General features: G+C 38.5%; 1 protein-coding gene across 5 annotated transcripts in view; it reads left to right on the forward strand.

Annotated features, from left to right (window-relative positions):
- TCF12 (transcription factor 12) overlaps positions 1-21,399 on the forward strand; it is a 349,715-nt gene that overhangs the window by 107,853 nt on the left and 220,463 nt on the right. For 3 of the 5 annotated variants that reach the window (XM_075531944.1, XM_075531945.1, XM_075531947.1), the window contains one exon: positions 15,125-15,198. In XM_075531944.1, coding sequence (XP_075388059.1) covers positions 15,125-15,198 — 74 coding nt within the window. Of the gene's footprint in view, positions 1-15,120; positions 15,199-21,399 lie in introns of all 5 variants that reach the window. The other 2 variants (XM_075531948.1, XM_075531946.1) reach the window with 1 other exon arrangement.

The following is a 21,399-nucleotide window of genomic DNA, read 5'->3' on the forward strand; positions in this document are numbered from 1 at the left end:
AAGTCGTTCACCACCCTCAGGAGTACAAATAGGCGGTCTTCTGTATGTTTATAGAATAAAATTGTGAGAGTCTTATCTTTTCCCCTCTATTTTAAGGTAGCCAAGAAGTGGGTCCATTAACAGCTGCATTGCATTAGCTTCACTTCTGTTAGTCTTCTTGGTGGTGGTGGTGGTTATGTGTGGTAGAGTGAGGGACAACTCAGCAACTCTGTGCATCATAGTCTGAAATACTGCCCAAACTTGTATCTTCCCAATTGTTATATTTAACTCTTGTTGCCGCCATTGTGTCAACCCATCCCCTCAGAGGTCTACCTTGTTCACATAGATTGACCTGCTACTAAGTATTACGCCCCTATGCAGGGACTGGTCTCTCCTGATTATCTTGCCATCCTGGGTTCCAAGGAGCTGTACTTCTTCCAAGATAGATTTGTTTGTTCTTCTCATACCCCTTGGGATTTTCAGTATTCTTGGCCAATACCGTAATTCAAATGCATCAAGCCTCTGGTCTTTTTATTCATCGTCCAGTTTTAGTACACACAGGAAGCAATTCAAAGTAATGACTCGAGTTGTGCACACTTTAGTTCTCACCTTAGCCCTGTTTACTGTTATATTTTCGTAAAGTCTGGACAAGAAAGTATTTTCATGTACTTAAAACTATTGAAGAAATAACAATGAGTAGTTAAAAATTCTTAATATAGGAAGTAGTAATTGAAGTAAAAGACTAAAAGATTAACTGACTTATGATGAGCTCCGACACAAGCCCCAATCAAACAGAGTTTTAGGTATTTGACAGCAGCAGAATACTGTTTCTGAAATGTTATTAACAACAAAAAACCAACCTCAGCTGAAAAAGACGTTATCTCCAAATAGAGTAAATCATACATTTATTTTTTTGAAATCATTTTATTGGGTACTTGCCCAACTCTTACCACAATCCATACATACATGCATCCATTGTGTCAAGCACATTTGTACTTTTGGTACCATCATCATTTTCAAAACATTTTCTATTTGAGCTCTTGGTATCATATATTTCTAATATTATTTTTCTACCTCCAACTTGCATTAAAGTTTAAAAGTAACATTACCTTTGCCTCCTCACCCTTTAAATGTATTTTCTCGTGTATGTATTCCTCCACTTAATTTGTAACCTTGATGAAGGGCTAAGTCCTCTTGCTCTCCCTTTCATACCCACTCTATAATTTAGATATTTTAGAATTTCATTTTGGTTCAACTTACATGGTTAATGTATGTAAGTCTCTGCTAATTGGCTTATGTGGTCCCTTATTCTCTATAAACCTCCAAGTTTATAGTCCTAGGTAAGGATTGTGGTGAAGATATCTGCCCACCTGTAGCTTCACAAGGAGGAAGAAGGAAACTAATCACTAGCATAAGCATCAGCTGCCCAAGGCCAATTCCTTTGTTGTGTCACATGTGCCCCACCCTTCAACCTTCCTAAGACTAGCACCAACAAAATTCTCCCACAACACTCTACTTTTCACCTGGGTTTAATAATTCATTGCATTGCCCACACAGAACTAGCAGAGTACTCCCCATTAAGGGACTGATTAAGGAAATTAACAGGTTTCTGTTATTAGCACTGGACAGGCATGCCCTCAGGCCGGGCCTCTTTCTGGTCTTTAGCCTCTCAGCCATGTGTCCCCTACAGTTACAAAGCTGTTTGAAGACTGCCAATAAATACTCACAGGGCACACCACTCCTTCTTAAGCCTTTGCCTGAAGGTGCTCCATGGGTCAAACCTAGCATACCTAAGAAAAGTCCTTTAATTAGGTGCCTGGAGACACCCCATTCCACAAGTTAGCATCCTGTCTGAAGGCACTCAGCTTTAACTTGCCCCGTAGTGGGGAAATTCTCTGCTATAACTTACACTTTGCCTCTTGATTCTGCCGCTGCTCTGTTGCTCTGCTGGTGTCAAAGGGAGGTTCAGTGTGCAGGGATCTCAAGGTCTGAAGGATGCTCTTCATCATTTCTGGCTCTTCTCGCTTTCCCAGTTGTAGGATTCCTTACTTCCTACTTTTGAGTTGGCAATCATAATGCTGTCACAGTCACTTAACAAGTGAACTCTAACAGTTTCTTCCTCTGCCCTCTCTTCTCACCCAGATGCTCAAGGAAAAAGTTGTTTGATGGTAGTTAAAAAGACTATGGTGAGATGAGCCATAGCAAGTAATTCATTGAACTGCAAGGTACAGAAAACCATTTATGTTCAGAACATAATAAAATCCATTTTCAGTTTTATATTAATTTCAAATACTATTTTTGTTTTTATTGTAAACCCTATGAATTACCTCTTGTCTCTGTGTTTGTCACCTAAAAAATTATTCTTGGAATCTTTGATTAGTTTTTCATAGCATAGTTATATTAAATATGTGATGGTTTTGTCATTGTTAGTGTCGACATTGACCCACAATTATCACAATCCATACATCCATCCATTGTGTCAAGAACTTTTGTACATCTGTTTCCCTCATCCTCAAAACATTTGCTTTCTCTTGAGCCCTCCGTATCACCTCATTTTCCCCCTCCCTCCCTGCTCCCCCTCCCCCATGAACCCTTGATACTTTATAAATTATTATTATTACTTGTCATATCTTACACCATCCGACGTCTCCCTTCACACATGTCTCCACTGTCCTTTTCCCAGGGAGGAGGTTATAGATCCTTGTAATATGTTCCCCCTTTCTCACCTTCCCTCCACCCTCCCTGTATAGCATTCTTAGCATTGTTCCTGAGGGGTTCGGTTCATCTTGTCCCAATCCAATCGCTGAAGACAAAGTGGGTGCATAAGCAAATGTGAAAAAAGCTGATCGTGCCTGGCTATCAAAAGATATAGCATCTGGGTTCTTAAAGGCTTGAAGATAAACAGGCAGCCATCTTACTGAGAAACAACAAAGCCCACATGGAGGAAGCACACTAGCCTGTGAGATCACAAGGCATTGTAGGTATCAGTCAGGAGTCAAAGACCAAAAAAACCATAACATTGTGAATGAGCGCGGAGTGGGGACCCAGGACCCATCTGTGGGCAGTTGGACATCCCTTGCAGAAAGGCTGCGGGGAGGAGACAAGCCAGTCAGGATGCAGTGTAGTAATGATGAAACATACAATTTTTCTCTAGTTCTTGAATGCTTCCTTTCCCCCCTACTGTCATGATCCCAATTCTGCCTTATGAATCCTGCTGAACTGGAGGATGGACACTGGTACAGATAGGAACTGGAAACACAGGGAATCCAGGACAGATGATCCCCCTCAGCACATTTTAAATGCAGTTTTTGTGGTAAAATTGGGTGCCTTGTCTGGTATTCAGATCGGCTTATACTCGAGTATATATGGTAATCTTAATCACCAAATTAGGGTGGAGATGTATTTTTTGTAAGAATAGATAATATTTGAATGGTGAGGGAAAGGCAAGACTTGGATGTTGTACTCTTAAATTATTTTTTTGTTAGTATATATAAATGAATATAGATATTTTTAGATGCTTGTTTTTTGTTTCCTCAAAGAACAGCTCCAGCTTTTTAGCAAAACCTTGCCAGATGGGCATCGACTTCCAGTTGAACCTCAAATGGTATACCTTTAAAATTCACTGACTGTTTTTTTTGAAATTTCTATTAATTAGTAAATGCTGATTGCTGTAGGTACTCGCTAGTATTCCCAAAGCTCTTAACTCAGCCATGTAACTGTTATCTGTTTATAAAATCCTGTTTGAGGGGGATGAAACTTACATATGGTAAAATAAATAAGTGTAACAATTCACTACGTTTGATAGATGCATAAACTATGTGATCAACACCTGTTCAAGATAGAAAATATTTCCTTCAAGCGATGTGGTGGATATAACCAAGTATTTCCAGGAATGTGCGGAATCTTACATTTAGTCCAACAGCTGCTGGGTGTGTTGTGGACAACTCTTGAGTCCCTCTTGAAGAGTTGCCTCCTTCTCAGGAGAGTTCTTTTCTGGGTCTGTGTGGCAGGGAATTTGAAGGACAGGCATCAAGGTCTTGCCTCATTTACTGTAATTTGGAAGTTCCCAAGAGTGACTCCAGTTCTAGAATTCCCTCTGTGATGAATTGAGTCATTTGTTGCTACTGAGTTGCAAGTCAACAACCCCCTTTGCTAGCCTGCATCCTTTATGCCAGGGGTGGGGAACACCTGGCCCATGGGTAATATAAGGCCGCCCTTGAAATCATCAATACTAGCCAACATCACATGTCTCACTAAAGTGAAGCGATTCCCACCATCACATTAGGTTGAGTTAGTTAAATGTTTGACAAAATATGGCAGACCAATTTTTAAGTTGATAATTTTGTGTGGCCTGCAATTGATGTTACATGTATCCAAATATCCCTTGCCAGAAAAAGGGTTCCCCACCCCTCCTGTATACCATTCGCAGGTGTTGATTGTTAAAGCACTTCCCAGTAGACCTCTAATACACACATTTCTGAGTCTGTTTCCCAGCAAAGCCACCCTGTAAAATCCCAGGAAACATCAGACCCCCTTCCACTCAAGTCCTACCTACCTCAAAGAACCTTTGAGTTCTGTCACCATAGCTTAGTTTCTCCAGTCCTAGAACGTCTTAAATAGAAATGGAGTCATATAGTATGTACTCTTTAGTATTATCTCTTTTTTTCTCAAAAGATTGACTCAGGTTATTATATGTTTAAGTAATTTCTTGTTTTTATTTGTATGTGATAATTTTCTGTTGTATGAATGAGCCACCTTACATTTACCTGCTTAGATATCTTTATGTATTAGGGTATTGTGAATAAAGAGAACAAATTTAGTCATTGAGTCTATGCAGGATACCATAGAAGCTCAGATCAAAATGTGGTAGTGAAGGTGGAAGTACTATAAAAATATTTATAAGGAAAACAGTGCTGGAGGGAGAAAGGAAAAGTAGTTAAGCATTTGACCATTAACTAAAGTTTTTGTTTTTTGAGCCCACCCGGAGGGAAATGTAGCTGTCTGTTTCCAATAAAGTATGTGGCTCTGACATGGACATGGGCCTCTACTTTAATCTAGGGTCCTAAAGGCTTGAATTAAATAAGGGGCCATCTAGTATGGAAGCAACAAAGTCCACACCAGACTGTGTGATAATGAGGTGTTGGTAGAAATAGGTATCAGAAGTTCAAAGACAAATTGACGTGAAAGAGCATAGACAAAGTGGAGACCCAAAGACCACCTGCAATATAGTTTGGACAGTCCCTCACAGAAGGGATGATATATCCAGGGTGTAGTATAGCACTGTTGAAACACATAACTGTTCTCTAGTTCTTTAATATTTCCTCCCCCTACTATTATGGTCTTAGTTTTACTTCATTAATCCCGTTAGTCTTGTGTATGTTATGCTGTATAATTAAGATAGTTTGATGTACGAAATCCAAGATCAATAAACCCTGTAGAAATAATAATGGGAGTAATGATTCCATGAAGGTACAGAAAGGGGTGGGGGAGGGGAACACATAGCAACAAGACTAACTTCACTTCAGAACGTAGGTGAACGGATACCTTGAATGGTGTAAGATACGGCAAAAAGGGGGAAAAAAAGAAAAAACAAAAAGATATGGCAAAAAGGGGAGAGAATGTGCCTGTGGAAACCCAACAGAACAGTTTACGTTGTCTTTCAGTCACTGTGAGTTGGAAATGACAGCAGCAGCATTTGGTTACCCATAATATTAGAAATATAAATAACTAAAGTGATGTCGAGTCCAAAGGAATATGAAGAAGAGATTAGGGTATATGCGGAATTTGGTTTAGATTTCATGTGTTTTAGCTGATGCCAAGAGAACCAGATGAATTCTGAAAGGCACTTGAGATTTGGGACCCAAAGTACAGATCTGAGTTTAAGGCTTGGGAATGTGCATTTGGAAATCAAAATATCCAATATTTGGATAGTCAAAATCATAAAACTAAATGAACACTCCAAGCAGGATACAATATGAGAAGAAAATGAGGTCTAGTTTTGCTTTTATTTTTGTTTTTCAATCAAAAGTGGAAGAAGATCAAGAATACAATAATACAGGCCTAAGATCTATTAAATCCCAAAGAAGTGAGGTGTGGCTATCAAGATCAGATTTTATATGAGGGGGCTCCAAAAAGTTCAGGGAAAATTGGCTTTAGAGATCATGGGCTTGTTTCTGTGAATGTTTTGAAGCCCCCTCGTACAGATTAGGGTTTAGCAGAAACAGCCTGTAGTTGGTCTTATCTGGCCCATGGTCTGTTTTTGTATAAAGTGTTAGTGGAACACAGCCAATCCCATTTGTTCACATATTGCTGTGACTTAAATTACTGTTGCTGCGGAGTTGAGTACTTGCTCCAGAGACTGTATGGTCCACAAAACCGAAGGCCTTTATTGTCTGGCTTGTTGGCAGAAAGTTTGCTCATCTTTCTTACAGAGAACTAACAAATGAAGATCAAGAGGGGTGCCATTATATTTTATGATAAGGATGCCTTTGATGCCCTGAAAGCATTCAGTTTTGTTCTGTAAACTAAGGTTTCCTGGTAACCTGCCTGGCGTTTGCTTTTCTTAGTTTGTTTAGGAAGAGACAAGATTGCAAGGGATTCGTGAATGAATGAGTAAATGGAAAGGAATGGTGGTAGTAAATATCCATTTTTTTGTCTTGTGAAGTCTATAAAGAAATGAGTGTTAGTTTGAAAGTTATTTGAGGAAGACTTGTTCCAATTCAGGGAAAATATGAACGAAATGAAAATTTGTGTCGTGTCCCTGGGAGGCAGGCAGCGTGTGCTGCCATTACAAGAATTAATGGTCTAAGACTTGAACGCAGGGAGTACATGGGCCTCATTACAGGAAATGAATAGAATAGAATTGTTTGTGGAATTAAGTTAAGAATAGTAATTGCTCACACAGCTGTTTTAAATAGCAAATTGTGTTAGGTAATCAGCAAAAATCTACTAAAATGTACTTGATAGTTATGCAGAAACGGCTTTATTGGTACTGACTTATGATCCTAATGGGTATTATAAACACAAACAAACTAAAAACCTTTGTATGCAGTTTTTCACATTTGTATGGTGTACTGTGTGTTTTTGCTTTAATCTGTAAGTTCAACTATGTTTTCTACTTCGTTCTCTACCCACCAAGCCCAAATATAAATGTCTTATTGAAGAACAACACCAACATGAACTTCATGAGCTCACCGAGCAATGAGGTGTGCTGTCATGGAAGGGAAGGCGTGTGTACTGGATTGCTTCTCTGTCTGTCTGCTTCCCTTGGCAACGACAGAACGTTTCATACACGGTTGGATTGGGGTCTAGTAATTGATGTGTTTTCTGTTTTTCACCTTAAAGAATCTGTAATGTGTGTTATCTCCTGTGTTCCATTTTGGATGAGCATTCCATAGGGTGTTATTTTAACCTGTCAGTTGGCTTAGCTGTGCCTCCACTTTTGGGGGGTGGGGTGGGGTGGGGAGAGGGCTAGCTTCTCTAGGGAGGACACTGTATATACATCATTAACTTCTCACAGTCTATTTAGAATTATTATTGTACTGTTTTACGTTAAATTCAGTAGACTTTTGACCTTATAGGTCTGTTTATGCCCACCCATGGCTGCCTTTATGCTGTAGTATCCAGGCTTTCCACCACTGGGTGCTACGTCTATATACTTTAAAGGCCCTGCGAGAGTAGGCTCTAGTTAGTGCTTTAAAGAAGTTAAAGGAACAGAGTGTCTTGCGTATTTACTGTTGTTTTGGTGGTGATGGTGGTGGTAGAAGTAGTGGTAGTGGGGTTTTGGAATTTTTTTGTTGTTTTAAGTTGGAATTCAATCCATATATCACACATTTACTGTTTCTAGTGCTCTTTTTTTCTCCTTAAGACCCAGAGTTCCTCTGAAAACAGTTTCCTCAGCTTGAATAACGTCTTGTACCCTTTCTTGTACTGCATGCTGTTCTACTGGCAAGGGATTCTTTTCTTTCAATCTGAAAATGCGATCGAAGGCTATTTTTTACCAGACAGAGTTCTGGGTAGATTGTTGCTCGTTTTACCCTCCTGGTACATTAAAGGTATTTCCCCACATCTGTTGGCATTCATAATTTCTGATGGCAAGTCTGAAGTAATTTGAACCGAAATGTGTTTTTTTTTCCCTGGCCAGTGTCACAAACTGGTTTCCCGCAGTTTGCCTGTGATGAGACTAGGCATGGCTTGTTTTTGTTTTTGTTTTCATATTTACCCTGTGTAATTTTCAATGAGCATCTTTAATTGATTAAATGAATCACTAGATTTGCAAGTATTTTTGGCTTCTATTTCTTCGCGTTTTTTCAAACGTGTTCTCTATGTTCTTTCATTAGTGCTATGTTTGAGTTATAAATACTTTCTTTCAGGTCTCTTGAAGTCTTGCTCATATTAAAAAATAAACTCTGCCTCTTTTTACGAGATGGAATAATTATTGATCTGTCATAAAATTCACTCTTTCATCTGTCAACCCCACCAATGGAGATCTTACACACACACACACACACACACACACACACACACTCTCTCTCTCTCTCTCTCTCTCTCTCTCTCTCTCTCTCTCTGAAACTTCCATTTGTTCCTTTTGAAGTTTTTGCCCCTCTCTGCTGAGTTCTCCCTTTCATTACAAACATGTGTCCTTTATTTCATCAAGCATAGTTATCATAACTGCTTTAATGTCTTTGCCTGACATTTTTAACTTCTGAGACGGCTTGAGCTTGACCACTGTTGATTATCTTTGCCCTTGACATTGGGTTACATATTACTGGTTCTTCATTTGTAGAAGAATTTTTAATTGTATCATGGATATTATGACTATTGTAGGAATACTGTCATGTACCTTCAAAGAGTTTTGATGTCCTTGTTTTTTAGCAAGCCACTAATGTATTTACAGAACTCAAAACCAAATCCATTGATGTTAATTCACCTGAGACTGATTCTAGCCCAGCTGAGTAGAACTACCCCAGAGGGTTCCTAGTCTTTATGGAAACAGACTGTTACAGCTTTCTCCTGTGCACTGGTTAGGAGGGTGGGCGAGGTGGGTGTGGGGGTGTCTGACCTTTTCCATTAGCAGCCTGGCAGTTAGCCGCTGTGCCATGAGTCCTCTTGCTGCAATTTGGCTGTAAACAGAGTGAGAGCACTCTTTTGCCTGAAGTTGTGGGTGTGCATTCTCAATTAGAGTCCTTTGGCCTGAGCTATAAATGGATTTGGATTTGTGGGTGCCACAGCTCGCACCCAAACACATAGGTAGCGATATACCACAAATTTGCCCCCCCCCCCTTTTTGTGGGAGTCTTCTCTCAGTTTCTGGTGACTGTAATTGTGCAGGTTGTCCTCTTTTTTTCCTTCAGACCAAAAAGATGGCAAGTTTCTGCTGGAATTTTGGTTCCTGCATGCTGTGGCTGCTGCTTGCATTCAGGATAAAGTGTTAACAATGTGAGACTCCCTGTGATATTCTCACTGAAAAAAGCAAACTCCTCGCTGCTATTAACTCAGATTTGACTCACAGCGACCCTATCGGAGATAGTAGAACGTCCTCTGTGGGTTTCCCAGCCCGAAACTACTGGAGTTGAATGGTTTCAAACTATTGACCTTGTGGTTAGCAGCACAACGCCTAACCACTCCACCATCTAGGAAATAATTAGAGCAGAATATGCATATATAACAAGTCATGGTGTGTTTGGTGAGTGGTTAGTGCCCTGATGGATTTGCAGCATTGAGTTTATGGAACGTAATGAAGGTGAAAAGGTAGGTTGAAGCCACATTGTAGAGTTATTTCTCAAGAGCTGACTGTGTCATTCGTGCCTCAGTGGAAGAAAACGGATAATGATGTTGAAGCAGTGCTCTTGTGTTTTCTAAGGAAGTGTTGCAGTTGCTTCTTAGGTGCAGCTGGGCCTTTCCTTGCTTTAGGAAATTGGGGGGTTTGTTTATAAAAGATTTACCGAGCTGTGTGCTTTTGCCAGTATTGGCCTATCTTCTGGGACTTGAGCATATCATATCTGTTCATCAGGCAGCATTTTCTTTTGGTTCTTACTCCTCTTTAATCAAACCACTGGAATTTTCTCTCTAGTTGTGCTTTTAGTACTAGGTACTGATAAACCATATAACTATCCTCTAGTTATTTAGTATTCCTCCCCTTACTATTACGGTTTTTATTTGTTTTACCTCATTAATGACGCTAGATTTATGTGTGTTCGTTTGTATATTTAAGATCACTCGGTGCATGAAAACCAAGATAGATAACCCGTCAGAAACAGTAATAGGAGGAATGGTTCCCGGAGGGTATAGGAAAGGGGTGGGTGGAGGGGAGTGTAGGGAGTGGATAGTATTGATGACTGTAAACCCCAATCAATGGGATCGAACAAAAGAATTATATGTGAATGGATATATTGGATTGTGTACGATATGGCAAAACCCAAAACTATTATAGGGAAAAATAAAATTAGGGTTAGGGGGGTTATGGTGGGGAGGAAATAAAGGGAAGTTGATATCAAGGAGTTCAAGGAGAAAGAAAATGTTTTGAAACTGATTGTGATAGCAGTCATACAATACTGCTTGATGTGATTGAACAACATCGTAACATATTGAATGTTATTATATCTGCAAGAGGTCCCAATAAAATGATAATTTTAAAAGGTATTTATATGAGTGATGCAGCTAGTCATAGCAAAATTGATGTATTTGGGAGTTATAGACCGAATTAGTAATTTTATTGATGAAATTTACCATGTATTTATTACCTGTGATATACTGCCAGGAAATCTTTGTTCTCAATAATGCTAAGCAGAAATTGTTCTTGAGTTTTAACAGCTACTTTGAAAAGGAGATTCTAACTACTTACTATTCCTACTTACTCTTCTTTTAAAAAACGTATATGGTTAGACTCTCCATTTAGCCAGTGATTGCACATAACCTCAATTTTCAAAATAAGCTTAGAAAAAAATCTGTAACTAATGTATACACTTTATGTGAGGTGGCATGCCTTAACTTTTTTTATACCTTTTCCATTAAAGAATTAAAGTATACACTAATAATCCTGTTATTTCATTCTAATTGATGTAATTTTATAGTGAAGTGCTAGGAAAAAGTTGGTATAGTTTATTTCATGAGTATGTAAAATCTGAAAAACATAATAAACAGGTTAGTGGTGTGGTTTTAGATGTGTATTACTTTATAATTGATTATACCCTGAGTCTTATCTAAAGGAATATCATTGCTTCACTGATAAAATTGAATAGAGAAACTTTTGAAGAGAAGACAGATTCATAGTGTTGGTTTTTTGACATAGCTGTCTCCAATCAGATTTTCTTGATCAAATCATTTATTCAATCAACTTATAGCAGATGGAAATCCTGCTAAATATGTTATCTTTCATTTCCCTTGTTTATAAGAGTGTTATGATTTGATATTTGAACTACATCTTACTGCTGGCACAAGCAACTTGATTTTAGTGCTATCAAAAGGTGGGAGATCCCTATGCTCCAACTTCTGTCAAGAATGGACTTCTAGGTCTGATAGACAAATAGTGATATTTGGCCTCTGGCTTTTCTTACCATCTCATTTTCACTTATTTTTTTAATCTCCTTCCTACTTGTCTCTCTAGACCTCCTCACACTACTGACTGCCTAAGGTATTTTTCTCGTGCTAGACCTACTTACTGCTCATTTTGCCCGGCATTAGTGTACTGTGGCAGGGTTTTTGGTAGTAAATATGAAATGTCTAAAGGCAAGTGTCTACAGAACCCTGGTTGAATAGTGGGTTTCATGCTGTGCTACTAACCACAAAATCAGCTGTTTGAACCAACCTCCCATTCCATGGGAGCAGGCGAAACTTTCTGCTCCAGTAAAGACTTAGAGCCTCAGAAACCCCAGGGGCAGTTCTACCCTGTCCTGTAGGGTTGCTGTGAGTCAGAGGCGATACGATGGCAGTGAGTGAGAGAGAGAAAGGCAAGTAGGGGAGGACTGGGGCTTGATGCTAACAGCCTTGCTCCCGATTCATCTTTTTACCAGCAGGAAGATCTTGCCTTTTGAGATGCACAAATCTGGAGTGATGCTTATGTACTCAATTTCTGTACCATTAATCTTTTTGTTTTCTTTACAGAGACCAAAGTAGAAAGAAAATGAAAAGGCTTATAAGGCCTAGAAAGGTCATTGTGTTAGGTCAGGTTGACTACAGAAACAAATCTAGTGCCACTCATCTCTATAAGAAAGAACTTTATATCAAGAAGTAATTATGTGTTGTGAAAACATCCCAGCCCAGGCTAACTCAAGTTCGTAAGTCCAATACTAGCACATACATCTTTCTCTCTTTTTAAAAAAAAATCATTTTATTAGAGGCTCCTACAATTCTTATCACAATCCATACATCCATCCATTGTGTCAAGAATGTATATTTGTTGCCCTAATCATTTTCTATTGACCCCTTACCTATCTGCTACTATTGTGCCCTTACCTATCTGCTACTCATTTTCCCCCTCCCTCCCACTCTCCCCTACATCATGAACTCTTAATCATTCATAAATTATTATTATTTTGTCATATGTTACACTGTCTGACATCTCTCTCTGCCCTTTTCTCTGCTGTCCCTTCCCCAGGAAGGAGGCTGTATGTAGTTTCCTGTAATCAGTTCCCCCTTTCTACTCCACATTCTCTTCACCCTCCAGGCATCGCCACTCTCAACACTGGTCCTGAAGGAGTCATCTCTCCTGGATTCCCTGTGTTTCCAGTTGCTATCTGTACCTATTATACATCTTTCTTCAGACTCATGCAACCACATGCAATGATGCAGAATGCAGGAATATCACAGGCCAGTGGGTGCAAAGTCTTGTGTATCCAATGGTCCTGGATACATCTCCAGGGCTCTGGCAGCAACCAGGATCAGTCAGCAAGAAGGTGAAGGCAGAGAGAAGGGGAGGTTCCCAGGGCACTCCTTATGAGAAGGCCACACCCACAACAAGGCTCCATCAGACTGACTTGATTGACAGCTTGAATACCATCCCTACATTTAATATATCTTCAAGTTGAAATTATGTAACGGCCACAGTCACCTTTTCAACAACAACAAAAAAGGTTTCCATACTGTCCTAGTGATTAAGTACCTAGAGAAGTGTGCAGGACCCTGTGCGCTCATAATGATGGGCGCAAAGGGTAGCATAGAAGCTGTGAGATAGTTCTGTGACTAACTGAATTGAAGGGGTCTCCAAATTCAAAATAAATGGGAATGGGGGTGGAGGTCCACCTTAGCTGATATCACGAGGTCTTCATAAGAAAGGACGCAGTGCCAGATGATGGACTGAGTCATTGGGTTTACTCAAGCCTATAAAAGACTTATTCTTTGATACCTTGAAAGCTTGATTTCCACCCTTTTTTCTTTCTTCAAGATTCCACCTTCCTAGTAAACTCTCTATACCATAAACAAACTCCCTGCCATCGAGTCAATATCAACTCATAGTAGAACTGCCCCCTTGAGTTTACGGGGCTGTAACAGTGTATGAGAGTGGAAAGCCCCCTCTTTCTCCTGAGGAGTGGCTGGTGGTTTCAAACTGCGGACCTTGCAGATCGTAGCCTAACACATAACCAGTGTGTCGTCAGGGCTCCTGGAACTGTCTATAGATGAACTGTCTATAGATGTAGTGATTTTTTTATTTTCCAGGAGGAGACACTTAAATTTACAAATAATTGTTTGTAATACATGGTGTAAAATTTAAATTTTTTTAAAGTAGTAAAAATGTGCCTTTTTAAAATTGTAATGCATGGAACAAAGCTATTATTGGATGTAAACCAATTATTTAAGAGATTTTGTATGTTAGAGGAAAAATTTAAGTAAAAGATTATGTAAACCTTAAAATTAGCTAAATTATTAATTACATCTTTTCATTCTAATATTCCTAGAATTAATTTGTCAGAAAGCCAAGCAAGACTCAAAAGTGTTCTACTGTTGACATTACTTTTAAAGGTTCTCTTACCTATACTGTTTTTATCTGTCAATTGAGGAACCACTAATTGGCGCGCTTATACTGTAAATGGGAAGGAAAGAATACATGAGCATAATAGTGAAGACAACCTGAAACCATCGTCTCTTACTGCATTGCAACTCTGATGAATATCTTTTAATGAAGTGGGTTTTCAGATTTAACTAATTTTTATACTTTCTGTATTAAGTGTATCTTATTTGTATAATCTCTTCTTGCACCTACCTTGGTCTTGGTGGTGAAGCTTTAGAAAGTTTATTATTCCTGTCATAGTTCTGTGCTTGTACAGCCTTTGTTTTCAGCAGAAAGAGTCATTGATGTTCAACGATGACTCTTGCCTTTGTCAGTGCCAGCCACGACTTCTTACTCGGAGTCTGGGTGTGCTAACAATCAAGCCACAGAGCTCCGAGCTGCAAACCTGCCTAGACTGTGGTATGGACAGCCTCCTTGAGATAATTCCTGTGTTCACTGACAGTGCTGTCTTGTTCTCCCTAACTGATTGCTCTCTTACCTGTAGACTATCTTAATTTTATGTATTTCCAGTTTATGCTATTGAAGCTGTTAAGGTCACTTGGTGAAAATGGGATACGTGGTTTAACAGAATTTTGTGTATCTCTCTTGAATTTTGACTTGTTATTGCCCAGCACATATTTATATTTTCTACATTTTCTCTTAAAGATGTATTTAAAATATCACATAGGCTGTATTCTTAATCTTTTGAGCTACGGAAATTTGAGATTCATAAAAATAATGAACTTTAATGACTTTTATTAAGGAACCATCAAAATAAGTTTCCATTGTTTTTCCTAATGTTAATGGAAGCATGATTATTTTTGCATAAAAGTTTTCATAAAATGGCTTGCGGCTTTTTATGTAGTTACATTTGTTTTGGCAACTGTTTATTGGCTCTTTGATTCTGAAAATCTAGATTGTATGGAGGGTACCACGTGGGAATTCATGGGGCAGTGATGAAGATTCTGTGAAGTAATTTGTTTTCTAAGTAAAGTATTGGTATACAGCCAGTTTCATCAAAATACAAGCATAACTTGCTGCACTGTAGTACCCTCTGCTTGTGTGCTGCTACCTCCCATCTACCTCACCCCGACCCCTTTTCAAATATAAGGAAGAACGGTATCCTTCTGGTTTTATATTGTTCTCTTCCCTTTCTCCTCAGGTATGGATGAACGAGGAGGTGCCACATCATGGGGAACAAGTGGCCAACCAAGTCCCTCTTATGACTCATCTAGAGTAAGTTTGCTTAGCAACCCTTGATTAGAACATTAAAGAGAAATGTGTAGTATAAGTAATTTCTTTCATATATGGTGACTTGATTTCCTGAGATATCAATCCTATACTTTTGTGGTCATTTGCTGTTTTTGTGTGGTTTATTGCTTGGGAGGGAGAGTGGGGGCTTCCAAAGCCCAGCTTCTCGGCCTGCCTTGCTCCCTTGTTCTTACTTCAAAGAGATCAGGGACCCTGTATCCCTGTCTCTTGGAAGCACATCAAACAAGACACAGCAAGTAACAATTTTTTAGTCAGCACTTGAAACAGGCACAAGCTAACTTTCTACACATGGAAAAAAAAATTTTTAATGAGAATATCAGAAAAAAAATCATACTTTTTAGATTGAGAGGGGGAATGGAAAAATTAGAGTAGGAATGTAATTAAACAGTCTCTTCCGCCAGTAAACTGGTAAAGCTAAGAAACATCTTTTCAAGTGTGTCATGCTTTTAATGACCAGTGGAACTTTTAAATTTTTTTCAAAATTAACCCAGAGAAGATTCCCCCAAAACAAAAGCAACCTCACTGCTGTCAAGTCGATTCTGACTCAGCCATCTGAGGCTATAGGTTATTATGTGAGAAAGACAGCCTTATTTTTCTCCCAAGGACTGGCTGGTGGGGTTTAAACTGCCAGCTTTACGTCAGCCACCAGTGCTAACCTGAGAGTGCCACTGAGCACCACCAAATCCTCGGAGCATATTGGTTCATGAAGGAGGAGGAAACAGCGTATGTGATTGGAATTTACAGTCTCAATATTGGTTGTACTGTTTTGTATTGAGAAATACTGAGTTAAAGTAACTTCTTTGTGTCCCTTTTACTTTAAATGCTTTGGGAAGAATTGAAATAGTCTTGTAGACTCCAGAAAGCTGTAAGGGAAGACATGGGTTTCTGTGTTCCCTCCTATGGAACCAGCACCTGGGAGTGCTGGGTTGTGGAGTCAAGAGCACTGGACCTCACTGTAAACTGCACCACTAATTAGCCTTTTGCTCTTGGGCACGTTGCTATACCTTGGGAATAGCTAAACTGGTTGTCCAAATTTCGTTCCAGCTTCAGAAGTTTATGATTCTCTGAATAATATTGTAAATAGGAAAGTTTGTGTTTCCTGATTCAATTTTGAGAGTAGGAGCTTTACGTAGTGTGAAACCTGTAGTAATAGTGAATTGTTTTCTTTCAGACTTAAGTTACTCTCTGATAACATTATTTCTTAGAATGTATTAAAGGGAGCCTTTGTAGCTTAATGTTTACTTCTCAAGTTTTCTAGTTGAGTATTGCTTAGGATTTTGGGAGAATAGAATATAGTTATCTAAACACTTTAGAAATGGTGATCCTGAAATTACGTTTGCCTCCAGAGTTAGAAAAATAAATATTGCTTTCTTTTTCCAATTTAATCTATAGATCAAATAAGAGAATACTATCTTTTTATCTATCTATATCTATCTATCTGTCTACAGTGTATACTTAAGATGATCCTATTTCCTTTTAAACATTTTTTTGCATTTATTTAAAAAATATTTTACTGGCGTTTACTTCATTTACCATACAACTGAATCATTTGATCATATTAAGACTTGTGCAATCATCACCACAATCTATTTCAGAACATTTTCTTATCGTACTCGTTGTTAGCTCCCCTTTGCCTTGCATCCTCTCTGTTATATCCCTAGGCAGTCTTCAGCTCAGTCACTGTCGCTACAGATTTACCTCTCCTGGACTTATATACAGGAGTTTGTGTAAAACCCAACCACAATGACTAGATAAAACAGAAAAACCTCAATCAAAAGAAGGCTGAAAATATTAAAACTAAAACAACTTCAAGTTGGATCAAGAGGGAGATCAAATGCATTTTCACCTAACTACATCTCCCACAATCAACGTTTACATTGCTCTCTGTTGATAACAAGGCTGTTCACATCCCCGTACTATGTTCACTGGGGATTCACCGGAGGCTCAATTCAATGTGGTGCTCGGGGTGGGGGTGGGGGTGTCCCTGCAAATGGATTTGGGGCTTCCATGGTCATCTCTAGCCTTCTGCAAACCTGCTGTTCACAGTTTCAGTTTTGGACTTGGATTCTTTTTAATCCTTGGATCACACAGAGTGGGTACTTCTTCCATATGGAGACTTAATTGATGCCTCACTTAAAGGGCTGCTTGTTTACAAAGAAGCCTTTAAAACCCCAGACGTTGTTCTTTCTGATAGCCAGGCACCATCTGGTTTCTTTAACCACACTTTGCTGTAGCATCCATCTCTTCAGTGGTCTCTTCATGAGGGTGAGCATTAAGCAGAGTCATGGCATGATGACTAGTTGTTCTTCGATAGGGGCTAGGATTAAGTGCAAGCCCCGAAACCATTCATGTCTCTGATTTGCTTATATCTCTGGTTGACTTTAGAGATACAATTATGATTTTATGAGAAAGAACATTTTAAATCACCCCCCTGGGGCATGGTAATTCTATTGATAGTGTTAATTTAACCAATGGTATAGAAATTTAAAACTTTGTTGAGAAGGAAATTACGCACGTAGATTGTAACACATGGTTTGATCCTATTTTATTATTTACAAAAGCCAGAATAATATCCAGCTATTCCTAGTTTACCACCAAAACGCATGTATACACCCACCTATCCATAGGTCAGATGTAATACTCAATTACATGCCTAACATGGAAATTTTTTTACTTTTAAAATTTGAAAATGCTTGGTAGGTCACAAAAAGTTTCAGAAAACTGCAAAATTAGTAGTTCTGGTGGAATTAACAAAAACAGGTCTGTGGTTTATATGAATTTAATAATCTGGGATACTAGTTTCCCTCTCACATGGCTTTCTCCAAGAGGGAGAAAGAATATTTTTTTTGTTAATAGTACTGTAAAGTCATAATTGGTTCATGATCCTTATTATATACTCTATTTTGTCTATAGGTAATCATGTGCATTTAACTTAATTTAAGGGCTTCTTAAAGGAAGTTTTTGCTACGTGTACTTTTTGCATGGTGGGTTTTCACTAAGACAGTTGTTTCTCCTAGTAACCTCGCGCACATGTGAGCTCCTCCTGAGTCCTGTATTCAAGGTGCCACACAAACTTCTTACCCATATTCGCTTAGAAACAGAGAAAGTCACTTCAGCCGAGTTTTAGTCTGTTGTGCCAGCTCCCTGATGTTCCCCAAAGCCATCAAGGAAGGAAAAAAAAGCCTCATGGTGTCAGAATGGAGGAGTCTGGTTGTCAGAACTACTCACAGGAAATCCTTCTGAAGTTTTCATTACAAAGATACCGGCATAGAAATGCTATACCTAATCGTGGTTACGGAAGAAAAGGTTACATTCTTAGTAAATGGGGAAATGATACAAAATATGCTGAGGCACATTTGTGACTTGTGCCCTCTGACCTTTTGTCTTTCTTAGACTATTGATTTTTGTACTCATTTCCCACCTGTGCAGAAAGCATACACACACACACACACACACACAGATAACAGAAGCATTGTGATATGAATAGAACATCCATTTTCAGAAATATGTGATCAGTGGTGATCAAAGTAAAGTATAAGAGGCTGAAAGATGTGAGCAGACTCAGTGTAGACGTGATGAGAGGTGTAGTAGTAGTTTGTACCCTCCCGTCCATATTTTTTGTTCTTTACTGAGTAAGCACTCTTTATTTAACATTGCACAGGCACAAAGGCCTGAGGATGTCATGATTTTTCTTGTTCACTACTATGTTGATGATTTATTCTAATTTTAGTCTGTCCACCCTACCCTCACCCTGCAGGCAGTAATTAAGATCACAAACTCTGAATGACTAGGAGTCCCAGCTCTGCTGCCAGCTCCCTGTGTGATTCTAGACAAGTTCCTTAAATTAGTTAAGCTTCACTTGGTTCATCTGTAAAATTGGGAAAATGCCTCCTTTATGAGGGTGAATGTGAGGATTAAATGTGAGAGTATATGTGAAGTGCTTAGTGGGTGCTATGTGAATGCTCCCTCTATTACTATGCACATATAAATGTATAAATTACACAGCAGTTACATACGTGTGGATAAATATGTGTTTGCATGTCCATGCCACTGTAAAGGTAATAAATAAACATCATCTACTCAAATCACATATATTTTATTTCTTTTAGATTTGTTAAGATATAAGTAAAACACTTTCCGTTCTCTTTTATTTATCCCTTTATTAGAAAGCTAAAGATCTCACCCTTTCATATAAAAGTTATAGTCTCTGTCTAGTACAATGCTTTTACATAGTGGATGTGCTTAGAAGCAGCAAGGAATCCTTAGATTTACTTCATTAATTGGGTTTGAAGGTGAAGAAAAAGAGAATCAAACTTGAAGATAGTGAAGCTTGAAATAGATAAGAGATAATAATGGTAATTCAAATTTCTGTTATGTTAAGAAATTACTGCCCTGCTTGATGACATTGCTTAGCACCTATTTCATCGAAGAAAACAAACTTCGGATTTGTACTATGTGATCATGGTCAAGTTATATAACCTATTTTTGACTCTGTTTTCTCATCTCTATCATAATAATTTTATATGTACCTTTTGGTGAAGGTTAAATGTAATCACAGCTGTTTAATATTTAACATAGCTTGCTAGTACATTAAAATATTACCACTTTTTCCAAATCTCTAATAACATTAGACATTTCAGTGGTAGTGTTTTTGTAACGTACAAATTCTGTTTCTAAAATGTTGTCTGCTCATTTGAGTTTATGGAAATTCAAAGGAGCAATGCCTTCTTGGTTTCCCTGCCCTCTTAACTCTGCTGTGAAGTTTGGCCAAACTCAAAATGAAGTGATGAAATGCCATTGAGGTTTAAACCCTGGTTAGCAATTTTTGATGGGGCTCATAGGAAAAAGAATTCTATATGTTGGTGTTCTTTCTAAGATGCAAGAGTTTTGTCTTCTTTAGTTTACAAAGTAAACTTAAGCGTGCTTGTAGGTAGCCACAGATCTACCTTCATTTACCTGTTCCTCCTCTTTAAAGAAATTGTCTTATGATCAGGAATTACCATTATAGGTATTATTATTCACCAGGATTTGGCATTTTGGTATTGAGTATATTTTCAGGTTAAATATAATCTATTGTGGGCTTAAAAAACTCATTAGATTGCGCAGTTAAAATGGTTGAGGTTTTTCCTTTGTTTGGTAGTATCTGCTGTTTTTACAGCATGCCCTCATTTCTCTGTGATGTGGTTTGTAGAATTCACAAAACATAACTGCTGTTGCTGTTCCTTCTTCGTCTGACAGTAGCATCGGATGTTGAAAGCTGGACGTTCTGTTACCATTTACCGTTGAGTTGATTTCCAAACTCTTGGTAACCCCATGTATTTCTTCCAGTGAGCCTTTAGGTAAACTTGAATCTCCAGGATTTTGGTAACCATTGAATGGTTTCACCATTATCACTCCCTAGAGACACTTTGGAAGTTTGGTAGTGATTATTAATGTCCAGTTCTTCTTTTTTTTTTTTTTTTTGTAGATGAGGAAACTGAGACTTTCATTAGTTGAAGTTTCCTTAAGCTTTATAACTAGCTAATGACGTAAGTGAGCTAAGATGTTCTAAATCTTGTGCTAGTACTTTTAAAAATCTCGTATCATAGCATTGCCCAGCTCCTGGAAGAACTGACTTAGATTTGTATCATAATATACTGAAGAAATGAGAGTGAAAGAGGGAAGTGTGAAGAAAGATCTGCAACTATTTCTACGAAAGACGATGGGACAACATATGCTCAAAATACCTCGCGAGTAGAATGTGTGGTGAGGTAGGGGAGCGTAGAGTTTAAGAGCCTGAGCACTGAAATCAAATTACTTGGATTCTGTTTCTGGCGCTTTTACTTGCTAGCGATGTGACTCTGAACTACTCTTTACCTTTATTGTTTTTCCCTCCCCCCCTCCCCCGTTTGTAAAAGGGGAGGTTGGTCGGTACTAATAATAATAACTACTTCACTAAATTGGATGTTTGGGTCTGTTAGTGGAGAAGGGGGAAAACAGTTACTTAATGATTAGTTGGCTAATCATTTACTGCTATTAGTTATTCTGCATAAAGTTATTTTAGGGCCTTTTTATTTAAGAGCTAAGTAGACTAGAGGCCTTTCATTTTAATACATTCTATGACTTCTGCCACCTGTAGCAGTGGTGGGATCAGATGGTTCAGTTTCTATTGAAATCACCGAGACT

The sequence above is a fragment of the Tenrec ecaudatus genome, chromosome 14, assembly GCF_050624435.1.
Source record: "Tenrec ecaudatus isolate mTenEca1 chromosome 14, mTenEca1.hap1, whole genome shotgun sequence".
Taxonomy (NCBI): domain Eukaryota; kingdom Metazoa; phylum Chordata; class Mammalia; order Afrosoricida; family Tenrecidae; genus Tenrec; species Tenrec ecaudatus.